Source organism: Dendrobates tinctorius, unplaced genomic scaffold, assembly GCF_039654945.1.
Source record: "Dendrobates tinctorius isolate UK_male_01 unplaced genomic scaffold, ASM3965494v1 ptg000093l, whole genome shotgun sequence".
NCBI classification, from domain to species: Eukaryota; Metazoa; Chordata; class Amphibia; order Anura; family Dendrobatidae; genus Dendrobates; species Dendrobates tinctorius.
In genome coordinates this window covers 3,589,681-3,614,759 of record NW_027361761.1, presented here as the reverse complement: position 1 = coordinate 3,614,759, position 25,079 = coordinate 3,589,681, and the positions used below count along the sequence as shown (strand labels likewise).

The window sequence follows — 25,079 nt, the reverse complement described above, 5'->3', positions numbered from 1 at the left end:
AGCCGGGTGAGGGTTTTCCTCTTGGAGCATAAACTGTTTTTGCCAAGAGATAGATGTGATAGGCCATGAACATTGATGGACCTTGTGTGTTTCGTGTAATGGGCCATGGACTTTTGGACCTTGGGTGTGGTGGGGGGATGATAAATAAAAAATAAAAAAAAAAAAAAAAAAAAAAAAAAGGAAAAAAAAAATTATTAAAATTTAAAAAAAAAAAGGAAAAAAAAAATTATTAAAATTTAAAAAAAAAAAGGAAAAAAAAAATTATTAAAATTTAAAAAAAAAAAGGAAAAAAAAATTATTAAAATTTAAAAAAAAAAAGGAAAAAAAAATTATTAAAATTTAAAAAAAAAAAAAATTTTCGTAGAGGTGTTAGGCTGGTGCTGGGGTTTTGCCAGTATAAGTGGCTATGGTTTTTTTTTAAGGCAGAAGGGCCGGAATGTTTTTTTTTCTTTATTACTTGTATATAGGTATGGGTGCAAAGCGCGAATGGAGTGTGAAAGGGTGTGCGTAGGGGATGAATGTGTTACATAGGGGTTTCTTTATTTCAAGTTGTATAGGGGTGGAGGGATCCTGCTGGGGCCCTCTAGGCTGGAAAGCCTGGGGGATCAGGTAAAATTGCGAGGTTTGCACAAATATTTATGTCGGGAGCATTGTTTGTCTGCTATGTATTGTGTTTTGTATTATGTAGTCTGTTATGTATTGTGTTTTGATACTTTTATAATAAAAAAGAGCTACAGGATGTACCTCAGGATCAGTAATGTAATGTATGTACACAGTGACTGCACCAGCAAAATAGTGAGTGCAGCTCTGGAGTATAATACAGGATGTAACTCAGGATCAGTAATGTAATGTATGCACACAGTGACTGCACCAGCAGAATAGTGAGTGCAGCTCTGGGGTATAATACAGGATGTAACTCAGGATCAGTAATGTAATGTATGCACACGGTGACTCCACCAGCAGAATAGTGAGTGCAGCTCTGGAGTATAATACAGGATGTAACTCAGGATCAGTAATGTAATGTATGCACACAGTGACTGCACCAGCAGAATAGTGAGTGCAGCTCTGGGGTATAATACAGGATGTAACTCAGGATCAGTAATGTAATGTATATACACAGTGACTGCACCAGCCTAATAGTGAGTGCAGCTCTGGAGTATAATACAGGATGTAACTCAGGATCAGTAATGTAATGTATGCACACATTGACTGCACCAGCAGAATAGTGAGTGCAGCTCTGGGGTATAATACAGGATGTAACTCAGGATCAGTAATGTAATGTATGTACACAGTGACTGCACCAGCAGAATAGTGAGTGCAGCTCTGGGGTATAATACAGGAGGTAACTCAGGATCAGTAATATAATGTATGTACACAGTGATTGCACCAGCAGAATAGTGAGTGCAGCTCTGGAGTATAATACAGGATGTAACTCAGGATCAGTAATGTAATGTATGTACACAGTGACTGCACCAGGAGAATAGTGAGTGCAGCTCTGAGGTATAATACAGGATGTAACTCAGGATCAGTAATGTAATGTATGTACACAGTGACTGCACCAGCAGAATAGTGAGTGCAGCTCTGGGGTATAATACAGGATGTAACTCAGGATCAGTAATGTATTGTATGTACACAGTGACTGCACCAGCAGAATAGTGAGTGCAGCTCTGGAGTATAATACAGGAGGTAACTCAGGATCTGTAGAGGATCGGTAACTCTTGGGTTAATGACAATTATAATTTGTCAATAGTAACTGATACATTAAAAGCCTTGAATGGAGCAAGAAATATTTCGGCAGTTACATACATGGAGTGTTAGTTTATCCTCTGGACATATCACTACCAGTAGGGGTAATGTAGACTGAGGTGCTCACCATCCCATTCTTTCGGTGATAATAGCTCAGCACTGGGAATCTCCCGCCCTGACGGAATGCCGCCACCTTATGAAGAGACTCATCGTCAATGGACTTCGGTACAATGACAACTGAGGGGTAGGACGGACAGACGGAAAAGTCTTGGTTCACTTCACTCAGTCTCCAATCTTCAGTCTGATGGATGAATATGACATGAGAGAGGGGGGAAAGAAACACGGTAAAGTAACAGTAGACGCCCTCATAGTCCTACATACAAAGAACATCCCACAATTAATAAATAGGGCGTCAGCCTCCATCAGATTGGTTAAGGTTCTAGGAATTTCTCAGTTATATTGTTTTTTTAGAAATATACAGTGGCTCATCTTCCCAGGAATCCTGGATACCAAGTGCTCCCCATAATGTAACTGCGCTGTAAAACAATTGCCAATATACAGACAGGGCTGTAATCCGTTCCCTTTATACCACACCTACAAGACACTAGATCAATCAATTAAAAAGGAACCTACAAAGAAAAAATAGACGCTCAGAATTTTTTTTTTACTATAATTCAATTTATTCAGAACATTTAAAAAAGCAATATTAAGAATGGGGAGAATCATAAAGAGGAAAATGGTGAAAAAAAACATATATATGGGTATAAAATACATGCCTGTGGCACTGCTGAGGGGTTATGGAAGCCCAGGTTGCTTTGATAGCAGCCTTCAGCTCATCTGCATTGTTGGGTCTGGGGTCTCTCATCTTCCTCTTGACAATACTCCATAGATTACACTGGTCAACAGCATTTTTGGTGCCAAAGATATTTCATCGAATTTAGGGTATTTTTGGGGTGCTGATTCTGAATATGTCATCAGTTTTGCCAGATTGGCTCAAGTTTTTGAGATTTTTGGTATCTTATTTATAGCACTTGTTGGTAAATGCGACGCATCATCTCATTAATTTCTTTGGATTAGTACTTGAACTGAGCAGTTCTCAATATAGTTTTGTGTTAATTAGTGTTCTAAAAGTTTGTTCATAGCTTGATTTTTGCACTAACTTTATGTTGTTGTCTGTTTTCCAGTGAAAAGCATGAACTCATCAAGAAGAAGTTGTCTTAACGATCCAGACTCATTCTGTTACATTTGTGGTGAATACACACTGCCAAAACATAGAAGAAACATAACACACTTCGTAAAAAAAGTGTATTTTGCCTATTTTGGGGTTATGCTTGGGGACCAAGACAAGTTTTGGGCACCACACATAGTGTGCAAAGCATGTATCGAATTATTACGAAAATGGAGCAAAGGACAAAGAAAAAGCTTCAAATTTGGTGTTCCAATGGTGTGGAGAGAGCCAAAAAATCATCATGATGACTGTTATTTATGGTAAACACAGGTACAGGCACATCTTCACAATGAGGGACAGGCCTTCTTGCAGATTCCATGTTACTCCCATTTTCGTTTCTTATGCTTATTGAATCCTTGCACTTGCACTGCACAGAAATAACAGTCATCATGATGATTTTTTGGCTCTCTCCACACCATTGGAACACCAAATTTGAAGCTTTTTCTTTGTCCTTTGCTCCATTTTCGTAATAATTCGATACATGCTTTGCACACTATGTGTGGTGCCCAAAACTTGTCTTGGTCCCCAAGCATAACCCCAAAATAGGCAAAATACACTTTTTTTACGAAGTGTGTTATGTTTCTTCTATGTTTTGGCAGTGTATATTCACCACAAATGTAACAGAATGAGTCTGGATCGTTAAGACAACTTCTTCATGATGAGTTCATGCTTTTCACTGGAAAACAGACAACAACATAAAGTTAGTGCAAAAATCAAGCTATGAACAAACTTTTAGAACACTAATTAACACAAAACTATATTGAGAACTGCTCAGTTCAAGTACTAATCCAAAGAAATTAATGAGATGATGCGTCGCATTTACCAACAAGTGCTATAAATAAGATACCAAAAATCTCAAAAACTTGAGCCAATCTGGCAAAACTGATGACATATTCAGAATCAGCACCCCAAAAATACCCCAAATTCATTAAAATATTTTGGACACCAGAAAAAAAAATTTTTTTCGTTGACCTGTGTTATCTATGGGGTTAAGGTCAGGCGAGTTTGCTGCCAATCAAGCACAGTGATACTGTTGTGTGTAAACCAGGTATTGGTACTTTTGGCAGTGTGGACAGGGGCTAAGTCCTGCTGGAGAATGACATTTCCATCTCCAAAAAGACGAGCTGAAGGCTGCTATCAGAGCAACCTGGGCTTCCATAACCCCTCAGCAGTGCCACGCTGCATTGATGCAGTAATTGATGCCAAAGGAGCCCCGACCAAGTATTGAGTGCATTTACTGCTCATACATTTCAGGAGGACAACATTTCAGATTTTACAATCATTTTTCAAGCTGGTGTTATAAAGTATTCTAATTTACTGAGATAATGACTTTTGGGCTTTCATTGGCTGTAAGCCATAATCATCAACATTAACATAAATAAACCCGTGACATAGATCCCTCTGTGTGTAATGACTCTATAGAATATAGGAGAGTCACTCCTTGTATTGAAAAACTGAAATAAATTCACTTATTGATGATATTCTAATTTTGTGAGAAGCTCCTGTATATTATATGTTTCTCACCATGTTCCTCTGTCTGATTCTCCCCCTTTTTATGTCATTTTTCGCATGTACTGAATAAACTGAATTATAGTGGAAAAAAAAAAAATATATATATTATATATACACACACACACATATATATATATATATATATATATGTATGTGAGTGGCTATTTATTCTCTGTAGGTCCCCTTATACCATATAGACTGTATGCTTCTATAGTCAGGACCGTCACTCATGTGGCGTCAGCCTGTATATCGCCGACCACTGCAGTTTCTTCGCTTCCTTCCTTCATTTCCTTTATGCCTCTAATCTCCTGAGTAGAGCATAAGAGATACCAGAACCCCAGCAGAATAGCGTGTGCCCTCTTGTCACCTTCATCACTTCTCCTCGTCACTTGTACTCAGGTTATGGAGGATCTTGGCAGGAGGTTGTTCCAAACATCTTGGAGCCCTGACCCCAGATCTCCTGTCCCTTCATGTGACCCCAGACAGACTAAATGATGGGAGATCAGGGCTTTGTGGGGCCGGATAATCACTTCCAGAACTCCTTGTTCTTCACTGATGGATAAGTATCTGCTGGGATGTCTCAGCATTGAGGACATCAAGGAAGTCGAGGATCATAGATTAAGTGGTAGGCTAAGTAAACTTAGTGCAGCAGATGACAGACACATCATGTTACTTCCCTTCTAAAATCAGAAGATGTCCAGCAGTGCCATCAGTTCAGGACTGGCAGCAATCAATGGAACCAGCTACACCCATCTACTGTTCAGAAAAGTCATCTAAATGCAAGAATTGTGATTAGAAACGAGCTGATCAGGCAGAATTCCAATTATACTGTTGCCACATTTTTTAACTGGGAAATTTGATGTCTACATTTAATGTCCCTAATTATGCACTGCGGACTCTCCAGACCCCAAAGGATAATAAATGTAATACGCAAAAAGAAAAAAAACACAACACTATCCTCACCCTAGTCCCTTTGCAAGTCAGCACCACCCATCCGGTGATCACCGCATCTTCTGATCCACTAGTGCTCGCGTCGGAATCTTTGGTCTTCTTGCATTGTGCTACGACACATGGAAGTCCAGCGCAACGTGACAGGACCGAAGAGTCTAACACGAGTGGCGGGGGATCAGGAGATGGGTGATGGTAAAGAACGAGGAGCCCTGGGGGTGATGATCTGACCCCCACAGAGCCCTGATCTCACATCATCCAGTCTGTCTGGGATCACATGAACAGACAGAAGGATCCGCACAAGCCTCATACACAGGAGATCTGGGGTCAGGGCTCCAAGATGTTTGGAACAGCCTCCTGCCGAGATCCTCCATAACCTGAGCACAAGTGAGGAGGAGAAGTGATGGAGGCACCATGCATTCCTTTTTAACCTTCCGTAAGGCAGTGCTTACAAAAAAAAAAAAAAAAAATTATTAACTTCGTAAGAAAAAAAAAAAAAGAAAGTGGATTGTGTCACCACTTTATTATATCAGTAGCTTTATTTTTCCATCGACAGACCTGGGGGTGGAATTGTTTTGACTTTTTTTTTTTATCGGTACATATTGGTTACATTTTTATAACTTTTTAGTGCGTTTTTTTTTTGTGTGTGTGGGGGGGGGGGCGTGTCTCGCCTTCAGTATTGCAGTGTCCAGAAACAGAAATGATGATGTGCTATGAAGCCCAGCTTCATGGGAGTACCAAGATGGCAGCAATGGGGACAAGGAAGCCCCAACTACCGTTGTAAGCTATTGGCACCCTTTGATAACTTAGAAAGCGGGACAAAAGCTACGGGGGGGCCGGAGTGCGCCGCTGTCTGGGATTGATAGCAGCATTTAGGTGATTAAATTGTTGCGATAGCTGCAGTTAGAGGCAGGTGCTGGCTGTATAACACAGCCGGAACCCGAAGAATATGGACTCCTGGAGACCAGATGTACGAGCCAGAACATTGCATTTCCGTACACTGGACAGCGGCCGTTCTCAGTCACCGCAGCTCAGCTCCCATTCACTTCAATAGGAGCTGAGCTGCAGTACCCGATCACAACCACTATGCGGCGCTGTGCTGGCTCCAAACACTGCTCACATCCTGCTGCTGTGGAAGCTGCTACGAGCTGACCGACGGGGGTCCCTGGTGTCAGAAACAGAACGATCTTGTACCGATGGCAAATCACAACCATTTTTTTCTTTTATATCCCCTAATTGTTGCATCTTTGAAAAAAGTCAAATTAGAGCGTTAGTGAATTTTCCAGGTCTCGCCATTTTCAATATATCTGTTAGCAGTCACTGAATGGGGACAAATCATTTACACCTAGAAGCTGGAAACCCCGTCCAGACCCAATACTTCTCACAGCAGAGGGTTCGTCCCATTGTATCCAGTCTAAACGTGAGGATTCCAGGACGATACAATGTAAGAAACGCCAGCGACACATTCAGGAGGAAGCTCACCTCTAAAGCGAGGAGCTCGAACACCTGTTCAGGACGGAAAGCGCTCCAGCCATCCTCGGTCACCTCGAACATCGGACGGTAGAAGAAGGGATACATCAGCGTGATGGAGTCCAGCGTGGATAAGGCCTGAGGACAGAGGAGCGACGGGACCCCATGATTCAGCCACCACAATATACGTGATGGAGGGGCGGCAGCGGGGAGGGAGCAGTGAGGGCTGTCGAACAGCCGCGCGGACGAAAACAACACTGTTCGAGCATTTGGTTAGCACCCGAGCATGCTCAGATAACACCTCACCCGAGCATGTTCGCTGATCACTAGTCATCACCCATTAAAACGATGAGTGACACAATAACGAGGGAGGATGGAGGACTCACCTCTATGGAGCTGGCCACGTTCAGGCTCTCGTCCATGCCCGTGATCTCCAGCTGGATTACACGCAGGTCCTTACACTTTATAGTTATGGTTCCGGAAGACCCAATAAACCTGAAAACGGGGGGAAAAAAACGATTAACTATACTATACAGTGGATCCAAAATGATGGGAGTGGATAAAGTATGTAGCACCAGCCCCAAATGTCCAACATGGGTGCACGGACGATCCGACCATACTCAGCCTGAAGAGCATTCACAATTCATCAGGAGCCGGAGGGTGTGAGGGCGGAGTCACCTGCTCGGGAGCCTCCTGTATGACCGGAGGATAAGGCGGCAGTGTCTCTACCCACGGAGCCAAATATATAAGATGTATGTACTAGAGACTGGACAGGACAGAAAGAATGATAAGCAGAGCGACGGAAAGAATGACGGAAGGAAAGACAGACGGACGGAAGAAAAGTAAGAAAAGAAAGACGGAAAGACTGGGACGGACGGACGGACGGACCGACGGACGGAAAGAAGGACGGACGGAAAGAAGGACGGACCGACGGACGGAAAGAAGGACGGACCGACGGACGGAAAGAAGGACGGACCGACGGACGGAAAGAAGGACGGACCGACGGACGGAAAGAAGGACGGACCGACGGACGGAAAGAAGGACGGACCGACGGACGGAAAGAAGGACGGACCGACGGACGGAAAGAAGGACGGACAGACGGACGGAAAGAAGGACGGACAGACGGACGGAAAGAAGGACGGACAGACGGACGGAAAGAAGGACGGACCGACGGACGGAAAGAAGGACGGACCGACGGACGGAAAGAAGGACGGACCGACGGACGGACCGACGGACGGACCGAAGGAAGGACGGACCGACGGACCGAAAGAAGGACGGACCGACGGACCGAAAGAAGGACGGACCGACGGACCGAAAGAAGGACGGACCGAAAGACCGAAAGAAGGACGGACCGAAAGAAGGACGGACCGAAAGAAGGACGGACCGACGGACCGAAAGAAGGACGGACCGACGGACCGAAAGAAGGACGGACCGACGGACCGAAAGAAGGACGGACCGACGGACCGAAAGAAGGACGGACCGACGGACCGAAAGAAGGACGGACCGACGGACCGAAAGAAGGACGGACCGACGGACCGAAAGAAGGACGGACCGACGGACCGAAAGAAGGACGGACCGACGGACGGAAAGAAGGACGGACCGACGGACGGAAAGAAGGACGGACCGACGGACGGAAAGAAGGACGGACCGACGTACGGACCGACGGACGGACCGAAAGAAGGACGGACCGACGGACCGAAAGAAGGACGGACCGACGGACCGAAAGAAGGACGGACCGACGGACCGAAAGAAGGACGGACCGACGGACCGAAAGAAGGACGGACCGACGGACCGAAAGAAGGACGGACCGACGGACCGAAAGAAGGACGGACCGACGGACCGAAAGAAGGACGGACCGACGGACCGAAAGAAGGACGGACCGACGGACCGAAAGAAGGACGGACCGACGGACCGAAAGAAGGACGGACCGACGGACCGAAAGAAGGACGGACCGACGGACCGAAAGAAGGACGGACCGACGGACCGAAAGAAGGACGGACCGACGGACCGAAAGAAGGACGGACCGACGGACCGAAAGAAGGACGGACCGACGGACCGAAAGAAGGACGGACGGAAAGAAGGACGGACAGAAGGACGGACGGAAAGAAGGACGGACCGACGGACGGAAAGAAGGACGGACCGACGGACGGAAAGAAGGACGGACGGAAAGAAGGACGGACCGACGGACGGAAAGAAGGACGGACCGACGGACGGAAAGAAGGACGGACCGACGGACCGAAAGAAGGACGGACCGACGGACCGAAAGAAGGACGGACCGAAAGAAGGACGGACCGAAAGAAGGACGGACCGAAAGAAGGACGGACCGAAAGAAGGACGGACCGAAAGAAGGACGGACCGAAAGAAGGACGGACCGAAAGAAGGACGGACCGAAAGAAGGACGGACCGACGGACGGAAAGAAGGACGGACCGACGGACGGAAAGAAGGACGGACCGACGGACGGAAAGAAGGACGGACAGACGGACGGAAAGAAGGACGGACCGACGGACGGAAAGAAGGACGGACCGACGGACGGAAAGAAGGACGGACCGACGGACGGAAAGAAGGACGGACCGACGGACGGACCGACGGACGGACCGAAGGAAGGACGGACGGAAAGAAGGACGGACCGACGGACGGAAAGAAGGACGGACCGACGGACGGAAAGAAGGACGGACCGACGGACGGAAAGAAGGACGGACCGACGGACGGAAAGAAGGACGGACCGACGGACGGAAAGAAGGACGGACCGACGGACGGAAAGAAGGACGGACCGACGGACGGAAAGAAGGACGGACGGAAAGAAGGACGGACCGACGGATGGAAAGAAGGACGGAAAGAAGGACGGACCGACGGATGGAAAGGACGGACCGACGGACGGAAAGAAGGACGGACGGAAAGAAGGACGGACCGACGGACGGAAAGAAGGACGGACCGACGGACGGAAAGAAGGACGGACCGACGGACGGAAAGAAGGACGGACCGACGGACGGAAAGAAGGACGGACCGACGGACGGAAAGAAGGACGGACCGACGGACGGAAAGAAGGACGGACCGACGGACCGAAAGAAGGACGGACCGACGTACCGAAAGAAGGACGGACCGAAAGACCGAAAGAAGGACGGACCGAAAGACCGAAAGAAGGACGGACCGAAAGAAGGACGGACCGAAAGAAGGACGGACCGAAAGAAGGACGGACCGAAAGAAGGACGGACCGACGGACCGAAAGAAGGACGGACCGAAAGAAGGACGGACCGAAAGAAGGACGGACCGAAAGAAGGACGGACCGACGGACCGAAAGAAGGACGGACCGACGGACCGAAAGAAGGACGGACCGACGGACCGAAAGAAGGACGGACCGACGGACCGAAAGAAGGACGGACCGACGGACCGAAAGAAGGACGGACCGACGGACCGAAAGAAGGACGGACCGACGGACCGAAAGAAGGACGGACCGACGGACCGAAAGAAGGACGGACCGACGGACCGAAAGAAGGACGGACCGACGGACCGAAAGAAGGACGGACCGACGGACCGAAAGAAGGACGGACCGAAAGAAGGACGGACCGAAAGAAGGACGGACCGAAAGAAGGACGGACCGAAAGAAGGACGGACCGAAAGAAGGACGGACCGAAAGAAGGACGGACCGAAAGAAGGACGGACCGACGGACGGAAAGAAGGACGGACCGACGGACGGAAAGAAGGACGGACCGACGGACGGAAAGAAGGACGGACAGACGGACGGAAAGAAGGACGGACCGACGGACGGAAAGAAGGACGGACCGACGGACGGAAAGAAGGACGGACCGACGGACGGACCGAAGGAAGGACGGACGGAAAGAAGGACGGACCGACGGACGGAAAGAAGGACGGACCGACGGACGGACGGAAAGAAGGACGGACCGACGGACGGAAAGAAGGACGGACCGACGGACGGAAAGAAGGACGGACCGACGGACGGAAAGAAGGACGGACCGACGGACGGAAAGAAGGACGGACCGACGGACGGAAAGAAGGACGGACCGACGGACCGAAAGAAGGACGGACCGACGGACCGAAAGAAGGACGGACCGACGGACCGAAAGAAGGACGGACCGACGGACCGAAAGAAGGACGGACGGAAAGAAGGACGGACAGAAGGACGGACGGAAAGAAGGACGGACCGACGGACGGAAAGAAGGACGGACCGACGGACGGAAAGAAGGACGGACCGACGGACCGAAAGAAGGACGGACCGAAAGAAGGACGGACCGAAAGAAGGACGGACCGACGGACGGAAAGAAGGACGGATAGACGGACCTTTTCTCTATGGAGTCGATGTTGGAGTGCAGCAGCCACAGCTCCTCACTGTTGTCCTGCCGGGAGCTCAGGATCAGGTGGTGACCCGTCAGACACAGGGTGCCGCCCACTGTCGGGTGGAAGGGTCTGTGGAGCTGCACCTTGTCCACCCTGGGCGTCTTGATCAGCTCCGCGAACTCCATGCTGACGGCAGAGCGGCTCCCTCCTCACACACGGGCAGTGGTCTTCATCCCCGGGGGCAGCACCAGGCCACAGCCGCTGTCACTGTCAGCTCCGCTCTCCTCCTCTCCTTCCCCGCCCTAACTGCGCCTGCGCACACTTCTCAGCAGTGGAGCCATCGTATCACGCTGCACTGCGCGTGCGCATGGACGTCAAGAAGCCACACTGCGCATGCGTATGACGAATACACTCTATCAAGTTCCTTATGTATTATCGTTATAGCCCGTCTGCCGCCAGCAGGTGGCGCTGGTTAGTGAGCAGTGTAGGCAGCAGCGCTGTGTCCTGAGTATGGGGACTGCTCTTGTAAGTTACAGGTCACACTCGGATTTTTAACCCCTTCATGACCGGGCTACTTTCTGTGTTTTTTTTCTTTTCGCTTTCATTTTTTTCCTTCCAAGAGCCAAGCCATAACTTTTTTCAACCCTCACTTCTCCAAAATGCTTGTGAGTGCCCTAATCATCTCTCGCCTAGACTACTGCAACATCCTCCTCTGTGGCCTCCCTGCTGACACTCTCTCCAGTCAGTCCTCATCTCTGCTGCTGCTGCCGCCGGACTAATTAACCCCTTAATAACCAGAAGTATTTTTGGGTTTTGCATTTCCGTTTTTCGCTCCCCTTCTTCCCAGAGCCATAAGTTGTTTTTTTATTATTATTTTTCCGTCAATATGGCCATGTGAGAGTTTGTTTTTTGCGGGACCAGTTGTACTTTTGATTGACACCATTGGTTTTACTGTATTGTTTACCTGAAAATGGGGAAAAAAATTCCAGGTGCGGTGAAATTGCAAAAAAAAAAGTGCGATCCTAGTGTTGTTTTTTTTGCGTTTCTTTTTTTTAGCATGTTCACTAAATGCTAAGGGTATGTGCACACATTGCAGATTTTCCTGCAGAATTTTCTGCAGAGAATCTCCACCTCTTGGCAGAAAACGCATTTAAAAATCCGCGCAATTTTCTGCGCCAGAGGGGGAAAGCTGACGGCCGGGGGCCAATATTTGTAGCCTGGGAAGGGGGTAATACCCATGGAGCTTCCCAGGCTATGAATATCAGCCCACAGCTGTCTGCGTAGCCTTTACTGGCTATTAAAATAGCGGGACCCCCCAAAAAATGACGTGGGGTCCCCTTATATTTTATAGCCAGAAAGGCTACGCAGACAGCTGTGGGCTGATATTCATAGCCTAGGAAGGGGCCATGGATATTGCCCCCCCAAGCTACAAATACCAGCTCCCAGCCACCCCAGAAATGGCGCATCTATAACTCTGGCACTTAGCCCCTCTCTTCCCACTCCCGTGTAGCAGTGGGATATGGGGTAATAAGGGGTTAATGTCACCTTGCTATTGTAAGGTGACATTAAGCCCGGTTAGTAATGGAGAGGTGTAATAAAGGGTTAAAAATAACCACATACATAAGAATAAAGTATTTTAATGACATAAAACACGACACATTTTTTCATTCTTTTTATTAAAAGCCTAAAGCCAAGCTAAGCCATCGTCTCCTGTAAAAAAAAAAAAAAAACAACACAAATACTCCCTGTTCCGACACAGTCCATCTTTAAAAACGATTGTCCCATGACAATCTCCCCTATAGAGCGGTCACTTCAGCAGATGTGATCGCTCTATAGGTCTCCGATGACACACTGACCGGAGATAACCCTCCCGCAGTGTGTCATCGGAGAAAAGCCTCTCGCTTTACGGCACTACAGCGTGAGAAAATTCTCATGCTGTAGTGCCACAAAGTGACAGGTGAACTCAGGTGATCTGTCGGCGGCAGAGTGATACAATGTGGAGGATTATCTCTGTCATTGTATCACCAGAGCCCCTGGAGAGCGGTCGCATCAGCTCTCCACGAGAGATCGTCGTGGGACAATCGTTATTAGGCCGGGGTCATACTTGCGAGAAACTTGCATGAGTCTCGCATCTCAGTACCCGGCACTGCCGCCGGCACTCGGACCGGAGTGTGCGGCTGCATGTATTTCTATGCAGCTGAGTGCTCCAGTTCGAGTGCCGGGTACTGAGATGCGAGACTCATGCAAGTTTCTCGCAAGTCTGACCCTGGCCTTAATGGGATTACATTGAACACAGGGAGTATAGTGTGCGGATTAGCCTGTGGTTTTCCCCTGAGGTTTGACACCTGTCATGGAGTAGCTGCGGAATCCGCACAAAGAAGTGGCATGCTGCGGATTTAAAACCTCAACACATCCGCACAGAAAATTCCGCACCGTGGGCACTGCGGTTTTCATTTTGGATTGCCTTAAATGGTACTGTAATGATCCCTGCTGCCTCCTCACCCCTACTGGAGCTAGCGCCTCACCATCACTGGAGCTGCCGCAACCCACCAACCTACTGTCTCCTTCCCCTCCATCCTGTAGAACGTAAGCCCGAAAGGGCAGGGTACTCTCCCCTCTGTATCAGTCTGTGATTGATAGTTTGTCTATTGTAAGTGATATCTGTAATTTGTATGCAACCCCTTCTTATGTACAGCACCACGGAATCAATAGCGCTATATAAATAAATAATAATAATCTGGGAGAAGCATAATGTAGGAAAAGAGACCCTGATTCCAGTGATTGATGTGTCACTTGGTTTACTGGGTGCAGTAAGTGTATTGCAACGCAGAGACCCACCTGCTCCCTGCACTGCAATACTTACCACCGGCCAATCAGAGTCCCACGGCTGAAGTCTGCGTGCCCACCACAAGCAGCATGGCAGTGACGACTGTTATGAACAGGTCACCGAGGAGGATGGCAGGAATAAGCTAGGCCACCAGGAAACCAGAAAGGTTGGTCACTTAGCGGATTGCAGACCCCTAATCCTAACAACACAACTAGCAGTAGCCATGGAGCGTGCCTACGATGCCCTAGACGCCTCGGCACAGCCGGAGAACTGACTAGGCCTAAAGCAAGAAAGGTGAAATCTAAACTGCCCCGGAGTAGAACCCCAAAGAAATAGACAGCCCCCAAACATATATTGTCGGTGAGACAAGATGAAACACAAACGCAGGCAGAAAATAGATTGAGCAAATGATGGGGCCCAAACTGTCTAGATAGGAAAGGAAAGACACTGCAATCATGCAAAAAAACCTAAAAAGTCCAACACGTCTGATGTACAAAAAAACACTGAAGTCACACGACCTCTCCCCCACTATATCAGCATTCTGGTATGAACTGGCAGCAAAGCAAAAGAGACTAACATAACAGGGGACTGAACAAACTGACACAAGCTGTAACATATGGAGCGGGGTCCAGCACAGCCCCAGCAGGGAGCACGCTGAACCCTCACAGCAAAGCAGAAAGAGGAAAAAACAGATCAGATGCAAAGAATTAGCAAATAGACAACTTAACTGAAAAATGCAGGATCAGGCAGGAGACAGCAGACCTCAAGTTTCACAGGAAGAACTAATCACCAGCAGGGATTGAAGGAAGCCTGCTGACTTAAATACTCCAATCATTAACCCCAGATCTCCAGTCATCATCATCAGGTGGCAGACCAATGTCAATCCGGCCAGCTCCACAACCCACAGTAACCACCAGAGGGAGCCCTGACTCAGAAGTAAGAGAATTCACAACAGACACCCATGGCTGGCATGCCGAAGTCAGCTGCTGGCTATAGAAGAGGATTTCGCACGTTGTGGGAGCAGAGAAAGAAAATAAAAATTACTGTATTTTTCAGACTATAAGACGCACCTAGGTTTTAGAGGAGGAAATTAGGAAAAAAATTTGAAGCAAAAAATGTGGTCAATTCTGTACTTAAGATCCCCCATCCTGGTATGTATGGTCCCCTCATCCCTATCCTGGTATGCAGGGCCCCCATCTCATCCTAGTATTCATTTCCCCATCCCTATTCTGGTACACCCCATCCCTCCAGTCCTGGTATTCATGAATATTCATTTCTCTTAAGTAGCGGCACACGTGACCGCCAGCAGCAGCAGGAAGCCAGTGGCTGACACTGCTTGCTACTGAAGAGCAATGAATACTCACTTCTCTATGCACACAGCATATGGAGGCCGGGGCAGTGCGTTGCAGTCACAGGCATAGTTGTGGTTCCAAGGCAGAATAGAAGTAAGTGTTGATCTTGTGCAAGCTATTTGTCCAAGGCAGATTTAAGAAAACCTGCCATGGGCTTGTATTTTTCAAATGGACTACAGTAAGGTAGTGGGGTGGTCCATTTCCTTCCCCAGCCCTAGGTTTTACATGTGGTCTATGGCCACAGGTTCTGTTGTAAAAACCCTGCAGTAAAGGGGTGGGGTGTGTCAGTTTTGATCTTGCAAGCAGGCAGAGCAGTAGGCTTACAGAGCTCAACCTGTTGTGAATTCATTTTCTGGTCTGCCAGTCATGAGTTCTCTTTCCGGGCTCCCTCTGGTGGTGGCAGGAGGTAGTGAAGCTGATTTAATTAGCAGAGACCTGACACCTGATAATGAGGACAAGGATTGGACATCTGGAGTCTCAGACTGGATTTAAGACAGCTGTGATAAAACACTTCGGGATCGCCTTTGCTGGGGTCAAAGGTCACGTGCATTCAGCATGAAACTCAGGCGCAGAGCTGGGATTCGTGTATAACTGACCCTGGGTCAGGTTTATTAACGGTGAAAGCAATGCAAAAGGAAATAAAATATAAAACAAATCCTTGCCTGTCCGGCACTAACTAAACAATGGACAACCTAACTACCAACTGGCGGGCTTCTCCCGTCCAGCCAAACCACAGTTGCAGTGGGCACTGCTTCCACTCACGTGTGTCTCTCACACAGACAGGCTCTCTGTGTTCCCAGGCTAAGACACTCACACAACCACATTGCATCCTTTTATATCCACCTCCCATTATTCATTAGCAAGCAGGTGCGATACTGACCAAACTAGGCCACATAGGCAAGGAATCTGGGCGAGATATACCTGCCCTCATCCACTATTCCCACATGATTCTCACATATTCCCCCCCTCTGCTCAGACCACTCTGGTCGAGCAATGACACCCGCCAAACAGTGCACTCGGGACAGGGCATCTGCATTCCCCATCTGTACCCCTGGGTGGTGCTCCACCGTAAAAGTGTAGGCCTGCAGGGCAAGGAACCACCGGGTCACCCGGCTATTCCGTTCCTTGTTCAAGTGCATCCACTTGAGAGGGGCATGGTCAGTGATCAGCCTGAACTTTCGGCCCACCAGGTAATATTTGAGGGCCTCTAGAGCCCACTTAATGGCGAGGCACTCTTTTTCTAAGACTGCATACCTTTGCTCGTGTTTATTCAGCTTCCTGCTGAGATAGAGGACTGGGTGTTCCACTCCGTCCCTCACTTGTGAGAGTACGGCCCCGATACCGGTATCAGAGGCATCCGTTTGTACCACAAACTCGCTGCGGAAGTCCGGAGTCACCAGTACGGGCTGAGAGCAAAGTGCCCGTTTTAGGCTATGGAAGGCTTCTTCAGCCGCTAAATTCCATTTAATCATGACGGAGTCTTTCCCTTTTGTAAGATCCGTCAGGGGGGTATCGATGGCTGCAAAATTGGGTATGAACCGGCGATAATAGCCGGCGATCCCCAGGAAGGCTTGCACCTGCTTCTTGTTGACAGGTTGTGGCCAGTCCTGAACCGCCTGAATCTTATCAACCTGGGGTTTAACAACACCCCTCCCAATTACATACCCCAAATACCTGGCTTCTTCTAGCCCGATGTGACATTTCTTGGGGTTCGCGGTTAGACCTGCCTCCCACAGGTCGTCAGTCACAGCTTGTACTTTCTGGAGATGAGTCTCCCAGTCCAAGCTGTAAATGACAATGTCATTCAAATAGGCCGAAGCGTACTGCCTATGTGGCCTCAGGACTCGATCCATCAGTCTCTGGAAGGTCGCCGGTGCCCCGTGCAGTCCAAACGGCATATACACATACTGAAATAAACCTTCCGGCGTAGCAAATGCCGTCTTTTCTCTGGCAGCCTCAGCCAGAGGGATCTGCCAATACCCCTTGGTTAGATCTAGGGTCGTAATATACCGGGCTTTTCCTAACCGATCTATTAACTCGTCGACCCGGGGCATAGGATAGGCATCAAATTTTGAGACCGCATTCAGTTTCCTGAAGTCATTGCAGAACCGGATGGTGCCGTCCGGTTTAGGAATTAGCACAATCGGGCTGGACCACGCACTGTGCGATTCCTCAATGACTCCTAACTCTAACATTGCCTTCATTTCTCGGGAAACGGCTTCACGGCGCGCTTCCGGGATTCGGTAGGGCTTTACGTGAACTGTGACACCAGGTTCCGTTACGATGTCATGTTTCATTAGCATAGTCTGCCCGGGTTTTTCTGAGAAAAACTTTTGGTTGTGAAGTAGAAACTGCCTGACCTCAGTCTTTTGCCGCTCCGAGAGAGTCTCTGCAACCCGTACCTCCGGTACGGTATGCGAGCAGACAGGACGGGCCAGCTCCGCTGACAAGGCAGACCGATCTTTCCAGGGTTTTATCAGATTTACATGATAAATCTGTTCAGGTTTCCGTTTACCTGCCTGGTATACTTTGTAGTTTACTTCACCAACTCTTTCCTTGATCTCAAAGGGGCCCTGCCACTTTGCCAGGAACTTACTGTCCACCGTGGGGACCAGGATCAACACCCTATCTCCGGGTGCAAACGTACGGATCTTGGCGCCCCTATCATAGATTCTTTTTTGGGCTCCTTGAGCCTGTATCATGTGTTCTTTGACGATAGGCATAACAGCCGCAATACGGTCCTGCATTTGGGATACGTGATCTATCACTGTTTTAAACGGAGTGACCTGACCCTCCCAGGTTTCTTTTGCAACGTCTAACAGTCCGCGAGGACGACGGGCGTTCAATAACTCGAAAGGCGAGAATCCCGTGGAAGACTGGGGTACTTCCCTGATGGCAAAAAGCAAATACGGAAGTAAATAGTCCCAATTCTTCCCATCCTTGTCTATCACCTTTCTCAGCATCTGCTTCAGAGTTTTATTGAACCGTTCGACCAACCCGTCTGTTTGAGGGTGATACACGGATGTGCGTAACGGTTCGATTTGTAACAATCGGCAGAGCTCCTTCATTACCCTGGACATAAAGGGGGTCCCCTGGTCGGTGAGTATCTGTTTTGGTATACCGACCCGACTAAACACATGCACCAGTTCCTTGGCAATCGTCTTGGTGGCCGTGTTACGCAAAGGGATGGCCTCCGGGTAACGAGTGGCATAATCCAAGATGACCAGGATATGTTGGTGTCCACGTGCAGACCGTGGAAGGGGCCCAACTAAATCCATCCCAATCCTCTCAAACGGGACTTCAATAATAGGTAGGGGTACCAAAGGGCTACAGAACCGGGGCTTAGGTGCAGAGGCTTGGCAGTCAGGACAAGACTCGCAATATACACGAATATCGTGATGCATGCCTGGCCAAACAAAACAGTGTAATATCCTTTCGGTGGTTTTCTGGACTACCAGGTGACCTCCCATCACATGTCCGTGGGCCAGGTCCAGCACCTGCCGCCGGTAGGGTTTTGGCACGACTAATAGTTGCACCGTATCTTCCCCCTTTTTCTCTATCTGATAGAGTAAATCATTCTCCAGAACCATGTAAGGATATGCCAGCCTAGAGCCAGGTTCTACGGGTACCCCATTTATCACTTTTACATTTGTCCTAGCCTGAGAAAGGGTAGGATCCTTTATTTGCTCGCTTTGGAAGTCATCTTTCTGAACTTCTAAATCCGGCAAACGGGGAGGTGGATGGCTGTCGGCCTCCTCCTCTTCCCCGGTCTCCTCATTATCACCCGCCATGACTGAAAACGGGAACTGCAGGTCATTTCCCGCAGACTCTTCCCCAGAGTCTTCCGGGGAGACCTCTTCCAGGGGTTCGGGACCCACACGCTCCCTGGGAGAAGAATCATGTACACTATTACCCGAGGGCATCAACTGATTCTCCCACAATTGCCAGAAGTGGGGAAAATCCCGGCCCAGGATAACATCATGCAATAACGCCGGGACGAGTCCCACTTTATGTTTCACAGACCCATAGGAAGTAGTAATGCATATGACCGTGGTGAGGTACAAACAGGTGTCTCCATGCACACACGTTACAGAAAATTTGTCTGATGGTCCAGTCGGGGCTGACACCAGACTGGCCTTCACCAGAGTCACCACACTTCCCGAGTCTAACAATGCCACCACATTTTTGCCATCAACAGTTAAATCACACAAGTGTTTTTCCACATCCTTTTGACCGGCATTCACACTCACTACCCGTGCAACCATAGACATGTGGTTTTTAGAGTCTGTGACGTCGCACTGCATGGGTTCAGTAGTGACCGGACAGTTCGCAGCAATATGTCCCATCTCTTGGCAGCGGAAACACCTAACGGGCCCCTTGCTTAGACCATAGTTCGTTACTCTCGGCCTCGCAGTGCGGGCAGTCCCGTTTTCCTCCCCCACTGTCTTAGGGATTTTTCCATCTCCCCTATTCCCTGGAACAGTCTTACCGGTTCCACGTGGAGATGATGAAGAACGAGGTGGGGTAGCGTCGTCTCGGAGTCCTTCCGCCACGGAGTAACGTTCAACCAGATCCACCAGTTGATCTGCCGTCGTAGGATTTCCATGGCTTACCCACTTCCTCAGGGCTGGCGGTAGAGCTCTCAGGTACTTGTCCATGACGACTCTCTGGATTATCTCTGGCGTGGTCAACACCTCGGGTTGTAGCCACTTCTTCGTCACGTGGATCAGGTCGAACATCTGGGACCGCGGTGGTTTATCCGGCTGATAAGTCCATTGATGCACTCTCTGTGCACGGACAGCGGTCGTCACTCCCAGCCAGGCCAAGATCTCGGCTTTCAATTTGTCAAAGTCCTGCGCAGCTTCAGGTTCCAAGTCATAATACACCTTTTGGGCCTCACCGGAAAGAAACGGGGCAATCAGGCCGGCCCATCGTGCCTTCGGCCATTTTTCTCGCACCGCCGTCCGTTCAAACGTGGTCAGGTATGCCTCGACGTCATCTTCGGTCGTCATTTTCTGCCAGTACCGACTCACGTGAATCACTCTCGACTCGGCTTCCAGGTTAAGCTCAGGTAAGCTTGCCAAGCGCTGCGCCACCTGCTGGAGAAGCGAACGATCGGTAACTGTCATGTTCACCAACTCCTTCATCTGGGCCATCATCACCCGATTAGCTTCTTGCTGGACGGCGGTGGACTGTACCAGCGCTTTCACCACGTCCTCCATGCTCATGCTTGCAACGTGATGCCCGCGTTCTCCACCACAATGTGATAAAACACTCCGGGATCGCCTTTGCTGGGGTCAAAGGTCACGTGCATTCAGCATGAAACTCAGGCGCAGAGCTGGGATTCGTGTATAACTGACCCTGGGTCAGGTTTATTAACGGTGAAAGCAATGCAAAAGGAAATAAAATATAAAACAAATCCTTGCCTGTCCGGCACTAACTAAACAATGCACAACCTAACTACCAACTGGCGGGCTTCTCCCGTCCAGCCAAACCACAGTTGCAGTGGGCACTGCTTCCACTAACGTGTGTGTCTCTCACACAGACAGGCTCTCTGTGTTCCCAGGCTGAGACACTCACACAACCACCTTGCATCCTTTTATATCCACCTCCCATTATTCATTAGCAAGCAGGTGCGATACTGACCAGACTAGGCCACATAGGAAAGGAATCTGGGCGAGATATACCTGCCCTCATCCACTATTCCCACATGATTCTCACACAGCCGACACCCTATTCCCACGCTGGTGATTTTTTCTGCCTCTTGAGGTCTTGGTTTCCAGCTCAGTTCCTGTTATCTCAAGCTAAGTTTTGTCTGCTAATGTCCACATTTGATTTGGTTTTGTCTTTTCAGTTTCTGTGTGGTGAATTTCCACTCTTATGTTACTGTATGTGCCAGTTTGCTTTTGTCCCTTATTAGATTTGCCTCTTTTTTGCTCTGTTTTCAGAATATGCCAGAGTACTGATATAGTGGGTGAAGTCTAGTGACTTCAGGGTTTTTTTGCTATCAGTAGTAGTGTTGAGCATTCCGATACCGCAAGTATCGGGTATCGGCCGATACTTGCTGTATCGGAATTCCGATACCGACTTCCGATATTTTTTCAATATCGGAATTCGGCATCGGAATCGGAAGTTCAAAGTTGATTGACGGCTTGACGTCATCATGATGCGCGGTGTGTGCGCATCATGATGCGCCGTCATTTCGGGCCTTCCTGCCGGGGGGCTGTGCCGGCCTGCCGGGGGGCTGTGTGGACTGCCCGGGGTCTGTACCGGCCTGCCGGGGGGCTGTGCCGGCCTGCCGGTGGTCTGTGCACCCTGTGGGGGTCTGTACCGGCCTGCCGGGGGGCTGTGCCGGCCTGCCAGGGGGCTGTGCACCCTGTGGGGGTCTGTACCGGCCTGCCGGGGGGCTGTGCCGGCCTGCCGGGGGGCTGTGCTGATGTCCGGGGGTCTGTGCAAGCATCGTCCGATGGGACTACAAGTCCCATCGGGCGATGCCTGCTACCATGACAGTGATTGACACATTAGCCAATGATGGGACAGTAGTAGTCCCATCATCCGGCTAATGTGTTAAATGTTAAAAAAAAAAAAAAAAAATACTACATACATACTACATGCATGCTACATACATACTACATGCATGCTACATACATACTACATGCTACATACATACTACATATATACTACATACATACTACATACATGCTACATACATACTACATGCATGCTACATACATACTACATGCATGCTACATACATACTACATGCTACATACATACTACATATATACTACATACATACTACATACATGCTACATACATACTGCATACTACATACATACTACATACATACTACATACATACTACATGCATGCTACATACATACTACATGCATGCTACATGCATGCTACATACATACTACATGCTACATACATACCACATACTACATATATACTACATGCATGCTACATACATACTACATGCTACATACTGTACATACCACATACATACTACATACTACATATATACTACATGCATGCTACATACATACTACATGCTACATACATACCACATACATACTACATACATACTACATGCTACATACATACTACATATATACTACATGCATGCTACATACATACTACATGCTACATACATACCACATACATACTACATACATGCTACATATATACTACATGCATGCTACATACATACTACATATATACTACATGCATGCTACATACATACTACATGCTACATGCATGCTACATACATACTACATACATACTACATGCTACATACATACCACATATATACTACATACATACAATACATTCATACAATACATACATAGACATACAGTACATATAACATAGAGTAACATACTTACCAATACTTGTCACATTGTTCCCCGAAGCCATTGTCTTTTCCGGAATAAATATTAACATAACAAACCACAAAAATACTCACCCACGATCCGAAGCAGTCCACGAGTGTGTCCCACGACAATCTTGGGTAGAGAACTGCAGCATCAGATGATGCTGCCGTTCTCTACGGGCTGCAGGAATCCAATGATGGAAGGTAGGTATCCTTCCGCACTGTATTCCTCCGCCACTTAAAAAAAAAAAGTCCCTAGTCTCACTTTATGCCATTGCTGCGTGGGAATTTCCCACACAGCAATGGCATAAAGTGAGACTAGGGACTTTTTTTTTTTTAAGTGGCGGAGGAATACAGTGCGGAAGGATACCTACCTTCCGTCATTGGATTCCTGCAGCCCGTAGAGAACGGCAGCATCATCTGATGCTGTCGTTCTCTACCCAAGATCGTCGTGGGACACACTTGTGGACTGCTTCGGATCGTGGGTGAGTATTTTTGTGGTTTGTTATGTTAATATTTATTCCGGAAAAGACAATGGCTTCGGGGAACAATGTGACAAGTATTGGTAAGTATGTTACTCTATGTTATATGTACTGTATGTCTATGTATGTATTGTATGAATGTATTGTATGTATGTAGTATATATGTGGTATGTATGTAGCATGTAGTATGTATGTAGTATGTATGTAGCATGCATGTAGCATGTAGTATGTATGTAGCATGCATGTAGTATATATGTAGTATGTATGTAGCATGCATGTAGTATATATGTAGCATGTATGTAGTATGTATGTGGTATGTATGTAGCATGTAGTATGTATGTAGCATGCATGTAGTATATATGTAGTATGTATGTAGCATGTAGTATGTATGTAGTATGTATGTGGTATGTATGTAGCATGTAGTATGTATGTAGCATGCATGTAGTATATATGTAGTATGTAGTATGTAGTATGTATGTGGTATGTATGTAGCATGTAGTATGTATGTAGCATGCATGTAGCATGCATGTAGTATGTATGTAGCATGCATGTAGTATGTATGTAGCATGCATGTAGTATGTATGTAGTATGTATGTAGTATGTATGTAGTATGTATGTAGTATGCAGTATGTATGTAGTATATATGTAGTATGTATGTAGCATGTAGTATGTATGTAGCATGCATGTAGTATGTATGTAGCATGCATGTAGTATGTATGTAGTATTTTTTTTTTTTTTTTTTTTTTTTTTACATTTAACACATTAGCCGGATGATGGGACTACTACTGTCCCATCATTGGCTAATGTGTCAATCACTGTCATGGTAGCAGGCATCGCCCGATGGGACTTGTAGTCCCATCGGACGATGCCTGTACAGACCCCCGGAGCCTGCACAGACCACCGGCAGGCCGGCACAGCCCCCCGGCAGGCCGGCACAGCCCCCCGGAGCCTGCACAGCCCCCCGGCAGGCCGGCACAGCCCCCCGGCAGGCCGGCACAGCCCCCCGGAGCCTGCACAGACCACCGGCAGGCCGGCACAGACCACCGGAGCCTGCACAGACCCCCTGGCAGGCCGGCACAGCCCCCCGAAAGGCCCGTACAGACCCCAGAGAGGCTGTACAAGGGCAGGAAAGGGTTTTTCTTATTCCGATACCGGAAGTCCCATAGACTTGAATGGGACTTCCGGTATCGGAATCGGCGATACCGATACTTTTTTTAAAGATCGGCCGATACCATCCGATACGATACTTTGAAGTATCGGACGGTATCGCTCAACTCTAATCAGTAGTGTTGGACATTATTTGCAGGTTTTTTTGGCGTGATTGCAGACAGTATCTTTCCTTTCCTGTCCTTTCTAGTTAGTGTGGGCCCCATCGTTTGCTCAGCCCATTTTCCTGCCTGTGTCTGTGTTTTCATCTTGTTTCACCGTCAATACATGTGTGGGGGCTATCTTTTCCTTTGGGGTCTGCTCTGGGGCAGTTTAGTTTTCCCCTTTTCTTGCTTTAGGCTCATTTAGTCCTCCGGCTGTGACGAGGCGTCTAGATTCATCGTAGGTATGCTCCACGGTGGCTGTTAGTTGTGTGGTTAGGATCAGGGGTCTGCAATCCGCATAGTTACCAACCTTTCTGGTTTTTCTGTGGCTTAGCTTGTTTTTGTTTTCCTCCTCGGTGACCCATTCATAACATCAACCTGTGTGAGGCAACACAGGGCCAAGCGGAGCCAAAAGGTCTGGCACCCTCAGCGTACATGGCGGTGCAGTTGCCCACGGTAACTTCTCACAGACTGTCCTTGTTTTCCTTCCTGCGATCCGAAGGATACCACGTGCTGAGCACTGTGTGAGTTTGGACA

The 25,079-nt window shown here is 48.2% G+C and overlaps 1 protein-coding gene across 2 annotated transcripts in view; it reads right to left on the bottom strand.

Annotated features, from left to right (window-relative positions):
* Nucleotides 1-11,568, bottom strand: part of MTMR9 (myotubularin related protein 9) — a 42,655-nt gene extending 31,087 nt beyond the window's left edge. Inside the window, exons 1-4 of one of the 2 annotated variants that reach the window (XM_073586375.1) lie at nt 11,202-11,568; nt 7,291-7,399; nt 6,917-7,042; nt 1,874-2,047 (exon numbers count right to left, since the gene is read on the bottom strand). In XM_073586375.1, coding sequence (XP_073442476.1) covers nt 1,874-2,047; nt 6,917-7,042; nt 7,291-7,399; nt 11,202-11,383 — 591 coding nt within the window. In that variant the 5' untranslated portion in view covers nt 11,384-11,568. The remainder of the gene's footprint in view (nt 1-1,873; nt 2,048-6,916; nt 7,043-7,290; nt 7,400-11,201) is intronic. The other variant, XM_073586376.1, reaches the window with a different exon arrangement.
* Nucleotides 11,569-25,079: the final 13,511 nt, after the last annotated feature.